We start from the raw sequence: 12,539 nt of genomic DNA, 5'->3' as shown, positions 1-12,539 counted from the left end.
TTTACTAAGCAAATTCTTAATGAAATACCCATTGTTACAGCACTTTTGTTTTTCGCTATTCAAATCAAATAATTATGGTTATCAGCAGAGCATATTTCAGGCAAATATGATTATGAACAGAGCATATTTCAGGCCAAAGTAATGTCATTGAAGATTCTGAATCTCGATATTCAAACTTGACATGCCTAAAGAGAAGAAATTAAGGACGAGTAACTTGGTTAACATGATTTATTTCCCTTTATCGCTTTTCAATGTAGAGGCTATTATTTCTTTTAATATAACAGCTAATTTCACGCGAAATTACCTTTACAAAATTTGTTTGATCAGAGTGACTAGATAAAAGATTAATTGACTAGTTGAAACTTAATAAATCTTATAAACATTGATAATCGTGTCATGTTATCAGGTCTATATAAATTCATTCTTTGTAACTGGTTAGAAACAGTGGTTATGAGATAATTTCACTGAATTCAATGAAAAGTTATTTATTTAAGTCCCTTCTCGAGACAACACAAAAAATACAAAACTATAAAGAGTTTAGAAAATAAATTGAATACTGCAATAAATGCCATTTATAAGGACGCAATTAAAAAGTCAACCAGCAATGTTCAGTTAACACATGTACCGGAAACGCAAGTAGGACCACAGAACGCTGCAGCGCCGGCAAAAAGGAACCCTTACATATGAGTTACTATGTCCTACGTAGGAGATACTAAGTCCTGCGTAGGAGATACTAGGTCCTACATAGGAGATATTAAGTACTACGTAGGAGATACTAAGTACTACGTAGGAGATACTATGTCCTACGTAGGAGATACTAATACCTACGTGGGAGATACTAAGTTCTACGTAGGAGATACTTACTCCTACGTAGTACTTAATATCTCCTACGAAGGAGATACTATGTCCTACGTAGGAGATACTATTTCCTACGTATGAGATATTAAGTACTACGTAGGAGATACTAAGTACTACGTAGGGGATATTATGTCGTACGTAGGAGATACTAACTCATACGTAGGAGATACTAAGTCCTACGTAGGAGATACTAACTCCTACGTAGTACTTAATATCTCCTACATAGGAGATACTATGTCCTACGTAGGAGATTCTAACTCCTACGTAGGAGATACTAACTCCTACGTAGAAGATAGTAAGTCGTACGTAAGACAAACTTGAATCTCTCTGCCTGCACCAGGACGCTTCCATAGTGTGTGCAATTTGACATGTACGATAACTGAAAGTACACGAAATGTTCTTTTCTTACAGCTGTCGTATACCTGATAAGTGTGAAAACAGCTTACTATATATTGTTTGGCGAAGGGACAGATGCTAATGTGTATATTACTCTGCATGGATTGAGAGGGGAAACAGAGAAAATGTATCTTGAAGGATCGTTTGAAGCTGGTAATCTGGACGAGACAAGAGTAAAAGCTAAAGATGTCCGCCCGGTAAATATAATTAGTTCTCTTAAATCGAGATGATTTCATGTGAATAAAAGGTCGGGGATTGTTTGTAACATCATTCTCTATATAAGGAATGCACGTAGCCCATAAAATGGGAAGCAGTTCTTTTTACACACGCACACGCACGCACGCATGCACACGCACATACACAAATATATATATATATATCAAATGGAATTAAAACAATATCAAGCACATCATATGCAGTATTTTAACATATCTTGTTAATCATTATGTACTGGGGTCATTTATTATCATTACAAACAGTACATGCGAATTTATGTAAATTATTCGTATACAACCATTCTTTAGATCTATCATTGAATGCTTTGCACTTGTTGTATGGAATAACAAAACGACATTCAGAAATGTTTGACGATCTCAAATCTTGTCTACTAGGAACATTCTCTGTAAGCAGTTCTGTTAAATACATAGGTGCTCAGGCAATGTGACAGCTATACATGAAAGAAAGGATTTTAAACTCAATCCTTGCTTTCACCGGCAACCAATGTAAGTAATACAATTCTTGTTTGGAACTGTCAAATTTCCTCCTGTTGAGGACAAGTTTTGCAAACATGTTTCGAATACGCTGCGTTTTACGCATCTTACCGTTAGCTACACAATACAGTGAAATAACTAGAGACAAAACTAAAATTTCAGTGGCTGCTTTGGTTAAATATTTTCGGATGTTCTTAATTCGTAGGTAATTCAACATGGCTGTACGACATTTGCGATTTAGGCTGATTACTACCAAATAAAATGTAAGCCTCCACAGGTCTAGTCACAAATAGTCCAAATATAAATAGTGCTAATCTTTCTTCATTTTCTCGTGTCCTTTCTCAATAGCAACATGTTTTCTTTTACTCTACCGCGTTTCAGGATATATGTTTAGCATTCTATAGAAATCGGCATGTTCTTATCGCATGCTAGATAAAAATGGCGGCATAAGAATTTTATGTCGCGAAAAGAAACATTGAAAGAAGCGAAAATGAGTAAATTCAGCGGATTGTATTTAATGAACTATAGTCTTCTTTAATATTTAACACCCCTATTTCATTTTGTTTTTCTATAGTAGCGATATAGTTCTTTTTGGGAAAATAAGTCTCTGAGCAACTGATATGCTAGCAAATGTGATAAACGTTATAAAGTAAGTGGACTTTATATAAAATTAAGAACAGCCGGATTTAGTGGTGTTCAGCCTTGACATGATCTTTAAAGTTAAAGAGTTTTAGCATAGGTGAGATACAGCCACGGACAAAGGTTACTGCCTTGGGACACACTGCATTCAAAATGGCAGTCTAATGAATATACATTGTTGATATTAACCTTACAAGTACGAGGCCTTAAGTAGGAGTCTACCCATTGAAGAGCTGTTTCGCAGACACCATACTGTGCTTTTAGGACATCTAGCAGAATGTCGTGGTCGACAGTGTCAAATGCCGCACTCAGGTCAATCGCAAAAAGGGCAGTGACTTCCTGTTTCTCCATACCACTAAGAAGATCATTAATCAACTGAAACAGCCCAGATTCACATGAGTGATGTTCCCTATATGCAGACTGGTTCTTGGGCAAAAGTCTGTTTTGGTTTACATGTTTGTTTAATCTATAAAGAACGGCTTTCTTAATTAGTTTTGACAGAAATAATAAGTTACTCACAGGACGATAGTTTTTTTCTAGCAAAAGATTTACAGCATGTTTGTATTTCACAGGAAAATACCTTGTAATGAGAGATTCATCAATTCAGTGATACTAGGGAAAGGTTCGTCTACATGTGATTACAGAATACGTGTTGTATCAAGCTCTAAAGATGTAGTATTCAATTCAATAATGAGTTGGGTTTTTTTCCAGTTCATTTTGAGCAAAATACGTAAATTTGTCTACATTTTGTACATCCCTTACTTACGGTTCAGACCTTTGTTATTCACTTAGGGATTGGTGTATTTTTTTAGGTTTTTTTAAACTTTTATGCCATGAAAAGTCGGCAAATTTTTCGGCCAATGAATTATTACAGATTTGGTACCAGTAAGTTCCGATACTATTCCATACAGAGTCTTGGAATCACCTTTAGAATTCTCTATCTTTTCATTGAGTTTATTTCCCTTTTGACATTTGATTTTAAAATTATATTTGTTTCTTACTGCTTTATACGACTTAAACTGATCTGTTTGACCGTAACGCCTCCATGTAAGTTCGTTGTTTAAGAATTTGCAAATTTCCATTGAACATTGGATTCGCAGCTCTCTGAATTATAGTTTTGTCTTTTAGAGGAGCGTGATTATTCAGGACATCCTCTATTTCCGATTTAAACTCATTCACAAACTTGTTGATATTCTGTAAATCAGCTTTTATTGCACTTAGGTCACTAGAAAAGTCTATTTCGTTTAAATGTTTCAAGTTTGATAGGCCTCTACTAGTGACAGTCTCTTTTGTAACATCTAGGGGAACGTTAACAACACAGTGATCAGATAAAAATCATTTAAAGCACTGCAACTTAATAGATTACAGCAGGACACATGCATGGACATTTAAACGATAGACAAATACACTGCCTAGCCAAAACAAATCCTCACAACAGTGAATGCATGGACATGTAGATTCAAGACAAATAAACTGCCTAGCAAAAGCAAAACCTTACAACAGTGAATGCATGGACATGTAGACGATAGACAAATGCACTGCATAGCCAACACAAAACCTTACAATAGTGAATGTATGGACATGTAGACGACGATAGACAAATACACTGCCTAGCCAAAACAAAACCTCACAATAGTAAATTCATGGATAGTAGACGAAAGACAATTACACTGCCTAGCCAAAACAAAATCTTACAATAGTAAATGTATGGATAGTAGACGACAGACAATTACACTGCCTAGCCAAAACAAAACCTCACAATAGTAAATTTATGGATAGTAGATGACAGACAATTGCACTGCCTAGCCAAAACAAAACCTTACAATAGTAAATTTATGGATAGTAGACGACAGACAATTACACTGCCTAGCCAAAACAAAACCTTACAATAGTAAATTTATGGATAGTAGACGACAGACAATTACACTGCCTAGCCAAAACAAAACCTTACAATAGTAAATTTATGGATAGTAGACGACAGACAATTACACTGCCTAGCCAAAACAAAACCTTACAATAGTAAATTTATGGATAGTAGACGACAGACAATTACACTGCCTAGCCAAAACAAAACCTCACAATAGTAAATTTATGGACAGTAGACGACAGACAATTACACTGCCTAGCCAAAACAAAACCTTATAATAGTAAATGTATGGATAGTAGACGGCAGACAATTACACTGCCTAGCCAAAACAAAACCTTACAATATTAAATTTATGAATAGTACACGATAGTCAAATACCAATTGTATGGACATGTAGACGAAGATAGACACTGCCTAGCCAAAATAAAAACGGATGTATTATAAAATTAGTAATATATATTACTTGAAAAAAAGTTGTTTCTTAAGTATACATGTAGTAACATCATGTAAACCTGTGACAGGAAAGGCCGTACCGGCGACAGTAACCATCAGAACAAATCAACACCCTTTACAATATTTACAAATTTATTTACATAAGATGATTATTTACAATGATAGATGATTGAAGAAAAAAAAAAGATTATAAGAAAGAAAAAAAAAGTGTTCAGAATCCTAGATACAAAAGTTCTTATAGTCCATTCAAATCTGACGTGACACAGTTTTTTAAATTTTAATTGTGAACTTTAAGTAGCACAAACAATATATGACCACATATCTTCTAGTCCCTTTAAACGTGAATACGTTTGATTCCGTTTTGGGCCCTCCCTATGGTGGTAGTGATTGCACCCTGAGCTGACTTCGGGGATACAAAAAATCATCGTTCTTTGCGGTTTACGGCACAACCATGGGACGAAAGCTCTGCGCGGGGAAATATCCACCCCGGCGAGTGAAGACAAGTGAACCTCGGGCATTGTACTTCCGGGTTATGACATCACCAGGAAATCGTCGGGCGGAAGAAGCTAAAATATATAACATATGGAAAGCACCATAGAAAAAACAAATAAATCAGGGCATAAAAACTGCTCCTTTGGGTACACCATACCTCCGTAGCTCCATAAATAATACGTGCTACTTATCCCAAAATATATGTGCTACTAAGTTCAGACGTCCGTGATTAAAATACGTCACTAATTACTTCCATATTACAAAATTATTTTACTTAAAAGACTAAATTTAAGTATGAAAAAGATATGAAAAGTATATGATGAAACATTATAGTAATGGAAATGAAAAAACGCAGCCATTATTTACAACTACAAATTAAAAAATTCAATATAAATCAAACGTTATATGATAGTTGGCATCCATATAATATCTAATGCCATACAACAAAACGGACATTGTATGTGTATGCAATAGACTGTCACACAATTTCATATTACAATAATATATTACATACATTGTGCTAGACTTGCCATATAGATTTATACAAAACCCAATACAATGCAGTAATGGCTTTCCATAATTAACAAAAATGTTTGACATAAGTTTTTGAAACAAAGTACTTATAAATTCACGATACAAAATTTCAGTATAAATCTAACATTCTTATATAAAGGGAAACGTTTATACTCCTCTTTCGAAATAATTTACAAAAGTCTGAAAAATTTTAATAAATCATCCTGACATACCGAACTAGCTAAATCACATGCCGAAAAGTAGATGTACAGAATTCTGTAGAATGAACAAAAATTTTACCAATAAAAATCGTAATGCAAAAATCATACAAAAATCTAAAAAATAAATTTCTTACCTCGATCGAGCATAAATTTCTAGCAAGAAAATAATTCAGACATAGATTCGTCTAAAAAAGTCGTAAGGTGGTGTGCGAAAGGGCATAACTAGTCCAGTCTATTTAAAGGATAATGCCCCGCCAAAAAACTAAATTTCATGGGATTCACGGCTAAGCCGTGGACTCCGACTTTTGTCATTTTCAGGGGATTCACGATATACCCGGGAAATCTAACTACTTTGGCGCAAATTTTAAATGACAATTTGAGGCCCATTTAGTGGTTTTGGGATAAAAACAAAAATTACTGAAGTTTATAAAATATCAACTTTCTTATTACTAAACCCGAATTTAATGAAATTTACATGGAAATTTAAGTTATGAAATACGGGAAAAACATGAGAGGTATTTTAAACGTGAAATCTGGACATTTACCCAATAACTAAAAAATTTAAAAAAAGGGATGATGCAAAAACCTGCATTTACACTACAGATAAAATAAGGCCCGTATGTCAATTTGTGACACACGTCCCCCCTTAAAAAGAAAATTTATAATTTTCTTAGATGAAACAAAATGACATACTGAAAATAACAAACAAACACACAAAAAAAAAAAACACTGTCACTATCTGTACACCATATAATATAGCCACCTGTCTACACTCTACTCAATAATCTGCGCCTACATTTTCTCACCAGGAAATTGCTCTAATACTGATCCTATATGGCTGTAATGTTTAATGCCCATCTCATAAACCTGGAGTTGCTAATTTTTCGCTTTATTCAAATAAGTGAGCGGCTGATGATCGTCTCAAATACAAAGTCCTTACCGAACAAATACCGGTGAAACTTAACTACTGCCCATACTATCGCTAAACACTCCTTCCTATCACTGAGTATTTTGCTCCCTAGGTAGCAATTTTCTACTAGCATACGCTACGGGTAATTTCTCCATCACCTTTCCTGAAGCAATACTGAGCCTAACCTAAATCTGAAGCATCTACTCTCAATATAAAAGTTGATCTAAATCTGGCAACTTCAAAATGGGGCGGACCCATTAAGCTAGCCTTCAAAGCCCTGGAAAGCCTTTTCTTGACTTTCACCCCACTCTAAAAGATTTGGCTGACCCTTTTTCGTCAAATCTGTGGCGGAACTGCAAAAGGCGGCAAAATTGGGGATAAACTTTTGGTAAAATCCGACTACACCTAAAATGAACGTATTGCCTTCTTGGTTTTCGGTCTCTCGGCATCCTGTATAGCCTGTACCTTATTTGGAACTGGTTCAAGGGTTCTGGACATCTCCTATTTATGTGCCCTAACATTCTAACTTCTGAAAACCTATAAAACACTTAGTCGGTTTTGCGGTTAACTTAGCCTCTCTTTGTCTGGTTAACAACTCAGAAGAGCTATTACATGTTCTGGCCATTGATTGTGTACACCAGGAATCATCAATGAAGCTATCTGAGTGCCCTAGGTCTTCAAAACCTTCCGCATCAGTCTACAAAACGTTGCTGGTGCGTTAACTAATCCAAAGGCATCTTACGGAACTGGAACAAACCTTTCGGGTTTCAAAAGCATCATGGGTTTTGCCTTTTTTAGACAAAGGAACCTGCCAGTAACCTTTGCTCAAGTCTAGTTTAGAAAATATCTATACTTAGATAGCTTTGAAAACATCCCTCCATGTTTGGCATAGGGTTTAGATCGAAAACCGTCAGTTTGTTGACCTGACGAAAATCTATACAGAACCTTATACTGTTACCTTTTTCCTTATGAGGACAATAGGGAGGAAAATGGAGCATTTGATGGTTCGATTACTCCCAACTCCAACATTTATCTACTTCCCTTTCACTACTGGCTGCGAATGAAAAGGAATAGGATAACCATTACTCTTATCGATCTGTAGTTGACAACTGAATATCATGTTCAACTAAGTTAGTATTTCCAGGAATATCTGTCAGTACATCTGAGAAATTTTTTAACAAGTCTACTACTTCCTGCTTACATTCTACTGGTAACTCCGGATTTATCTCTACATCTTTGTACGTTTCTGTACCCTGCTTTTTAGGACACAAAACTATATCCTTTTCTACTCTACTTGAAAACTCATCACTACTTTCATTCGGATCTAATCTGTCATAATCTCTCTGATCCTCCTCTACAATAGCGCTCCAACCTTACTTAAAATAACCCTTATTTTGGTATAGACTTACTATCTCCTTCCTTTCACAGTACTGTTTCAGCATGGTTTGCATGAAACGTTTTTCAACTTTCCGTCTACATTATCCTGTAATTTTAGTCTATTACTACCTCTACTATACGTAAGGACCCTTCCAATGTAACCAACAACTTATTATGTTTCGTAGGTAACAATACATGTACCTTACTAAACCCGCCTTAAACCTCCTATCTCTAGCCTTCCTATTGTAATACTTCTTGTATCTAGCACTACTTTTTGCTAACTGTTGCTGAGCTATCTTACACGTATCCCCCAACTTTTCTTGCAAATCCATAACATACTGGTAAGTGGGTTTTTAAACCCCATCATTTTCCGTCTTACCAGCCCATAACTCTCTTAGCACAGTTATCGGTCCACGGATTGTTCTACCCTAAAATAACTCAAAGGGAGAAAATCCCCAAAATTTCTTGCGGAACTTCACGGTAAGCAAACAACATAGCATTCAAAACCATCCCAATCTCTAGGTCTCTCACTACACATACGCTTCAAAAATCTGCTTTAAACTACCGTTAAACTTTTTCTACTAAAACCCTTACACATAGGGTGATACGGTGTTGTAGTTAACTGCCCTTTAATGACAATAACCTACTTACTTCTGCCATAAGTTCTGACGTAAACTGCGATCCACAGTCGGTAAGCATTCCCCTGGCACTCCTAATCTACTATACATATCTACTAATGCTCTGCTACTCTCTCAGTTTCAATACTAGGGAGTGCTATGGCTTCTGGATATCAGTAGCATAATCTACCATAGTCAAAATGTACCTGTTTTTCCTATCAGTCATAGGTTCGATCGGACCAACGATATCGACGGCAACTCTCTTAAACGGAGTATCAATCAAAGGCATTTTTCCTAACGGAAAATTTTTCTTACTCTACCCTTAGCTATAGTACGTTGACAAATACTACAGACTGACAGTACCTCCTAACCTCTGCCATTTCCCTGGCCAGTTAAAAATTTGCCTAATACCCTATCACTAGTTTCCTTATACCTAAATGGCCTGACAGTAACGAATCATGTGCAACTTTCATCACATTTCTCTAAGACATTTAGGTACAATCAACTGTCTACTTTGTCTAAATTCTGGGCGGTATACTCTCTACATAACAATCTATTCCAATCTCAAACCTAACTGAACCTTTACCCCTACACTGCTTAATCGTAAACCCTTTCCCCAGCCTTCTTTCTACACAAATCTAACGTGCTATCTTTCTGTTGCTTTTCTAAGAATTCCCCTTAGATACATCTAAAATCTGAGATGGAACTTTAAGCTTTACTTGCTTCTTAACTTTGGCTTGCGCCTAGTTTCTACTGCTGACGCTAAACTACTAAACTGAGGTTCTACAGCTCCCTCTACAAATTTCCAATTATAACATCATTGGGAGGATTATCTACAACCAAAGCCCCTACTGTACCCTTGAAATACGGACAATCAATTTTCTATTCTAGCTACATCTAGCCATATGTTCACTCCACTATGTACTTACATCTACGGTTTTCTCTAAAAACTGACTTGCTTTTTACTAAGTCCCGTTTTACTATCACACATGTACAACCTGTATCTCGCATAGCGATTACATCCCTACCATTACAAGTACCGGGTTTTGTAGGACATGTACTTACACTAAGCATACCTAACTCCTCTACATCACTTAGTTCTATAATGCTATTTCCACTCTCTGACCTACTTGACTTACTCCTATCTCTATCTCTATTCTTCCTCTACCTCTACTCCTAGATCGTCACGGCCTCTACCTCTATTTCTATTTTCCTTACTATTTCTATTCTCCCCTTTACTACTTTCCTGTTCCTGCTCTACTTCTAAACTTGCTGCTGCATTAGCACTATTACCGTACTTTCCGCTCCTACAGTAAAAAATGAGCTATGCCCTATACGACCCCAATTAGTACATTTCAGTACACCAAAGGGTCGATAACCCCTACCTCTATTTGCAACAATTTCTATACCTCTATTACTAGTGCCTACATTACGACTAATTAGGATATTGGGCTCTGAGGTTTTCATATGGTTTTATGGGTCCGGTCCTTATTGGTTCGATTCACGACATACTGGGACCTCCACGAGTCTTTGCAAACAAATCTGCATCTTCTGCTACATCCTTAGCTTTAACTAATTCTTACTACTCAAATTCTGTATAGTTCTCTATTACATACATCTAAAAATTGGGTCCCTAAGAATAAAAAACAACAATCCTTCGTACGGGTTTTATCTACCTTACTCAATCTAAGCCAAACCCTCTAAATATCTACTTATTCTGGCTAGAAACATCACAAAGGGCTCATTATCACGAGGCCTCTCAGTTTTAAACTTTTTCTTATAGCCATCGTCAGTGAGTTCGAACTGACGTAGCAAGCGGCTTTCAGTTTATCATAATCCCTTTCCCATCTTCCAACGGAAGCCCCATCAAAAACCTCTCTTGCCGTACCCCCCCCCTTTAGAAGGAACGGTAAGTTAAGTGACCATATCTTTTATCCCAATCCTGCGCAACAGCGTACGTTTTCGTACACATTCAAGTACCATCCATGGAAATTCCCAATTTTCTCATCAAAGGGAGACATCTTTAACCTTTACCTTTCTTTCTTTCTTATCTTTTCTAAGTCTGTCTTAAACTTATGCTCTGTTTCTAATTTCCTACTTTCTGCTTCCTCCTTTTCTGTTTTTTAACTTTCCTAGCTAACATTAACTTCTCCTTTTCCTTTTTTAACTTATCTAGTTCTAACTTACGTTCTAACTCTAACTTTTCCTTTTCAGCCTCTAAAACTACTACGTCGTTTTATATTCTATCTTTTCCTTCTGCAACCTAACTTTTTAACTCTAATCTTCCCTATCTGCCCTTCTAACCTTTCCTTCTCTCTTTCTCTCTCTGCTTCTAACCTATCCTTTTCTGCTTCTACTCTTAATCTCTCTGCTTCTAACCTATCTTTTTCTCTTTCTCTCTCTGCTTCTACTCTTATCTTTTCTGCTGCTAACCTATCTTTCTCTGCCTCTAATCTACTATGTCTTTCCTCACGTTCCCTAGCCTGCTCTTCCTTAACAAAGTTACGTAACTCCTCTCCTTCATAACCTAACTCCTGTCCTACCTTCGTTAACTCTACTACACTAGTCATGATTACACTACGTTAACACTATATAACACTACAGTACAACAGCTACTATAACAACCTGAGACACTAAATAAACAATTGTGAGGGAATACTAGACTACACTAGTTTACACTAAGGCTATACAGTTACCACTGAAGCCAAAACAAAGTACTATACACTACGTATATACTACACAAAACGTCCTCACTAAAATAATAATACACTAAGTTGCGCAACAGTACTATGTGTCAATCAAGGTTGCATAGGCAACAATCAACAAAGTACAGTGACAGTAGGCTGTAGCAATACCTTAGCCTTATCAAATATCAATCAACTGTAACTGGTGTTAAAAACTTTAGTGTAACAAATAAAACAAATAAACCAAAGTGCTTTATCCTAAGATAAAGTATAGGTATAACACAATAGTGTAGCACTAAAACTTAAAGTAGGTAAAAGTATATGCCAGTAAACAAGCTTGCTAACACACACAAATTAAAAAAAATACTGTATCTGGTATGTATACAGTACACAAATTTACCTAATAGGATCACTGGGAGAAGTAGGGCGACGCACAATTAAGAGTAGGATAACTCTCCTTGTCAAGGGCGGTCACTCTCAGCACAGATATATGGTGGCTTAATCATAGAGTGAACACAAACCCAAAAGAAAAATAAAAGGAACGAACTCACCCAGAATCCAAGTGTCGTAAGCAACTGTCTATCAGTCTGGCCCACTAAAGCTGGTTAGCTGAAGCTATGGATCTGTCTTGTCTTGTCTGAGGTAAGACGTCACTCTGAAAAATAAATTTAAAACTATTTTTATGTGTAACAATAGAACAAACAAGAGGAATCTTTACAAATTATTGCTGCAGTTAAATGGGTGTTAATACTGTTCGAATAGCTACTGTGTCTGGTCGACCAATCCCACTTCTGACACCATT

General features: G+C 36.2%; 1 protein-coding gene across 3 annotated transcripts in view; it reads left to right on the top strand.

The window, feature by feature from the left end:
- Positions 1 to 12,539, top strand: part of LOC128548918 (neurotrypsin-like) — a 114,262-nt gene that overhangs the window by 62,436 nt on the left and 39,287 nt on the right. For all 3 annotated transcript variants that reach the window (XM_053524608.1, XM_053524607.1, XM_053524609.1), the window contains one exon: positions 1,270 to 1,451. In XM_053524608.1, the coding sequence (XP_053380583.1) occupies positions 1,270 to 1,451 (182 nt within the window). The remainder of the gene's footprint in view (positions 1 to 1,269; positions 1,452 to 12,539) is intronic.

Source organism: Mercenaria mercenaria, chromosome 15 (genome assembly GCF_021730395.1).
Source record: "Mercenaria mercenaria strain notata chromosome 15, MADL_Memer_1, whole genome shotgun sequence".
NCBI lineage: Eukaryota > Metazoa > Mollusca > Bivalvia > Venerida > Veneridae > Mercenaria > Mercenaria mercenaria.
The sequence above is the reverse complement of the archived record's forward strand: the minus strand, read 5'-3'. Positions and strand labels throughout refer to the sequence as shown.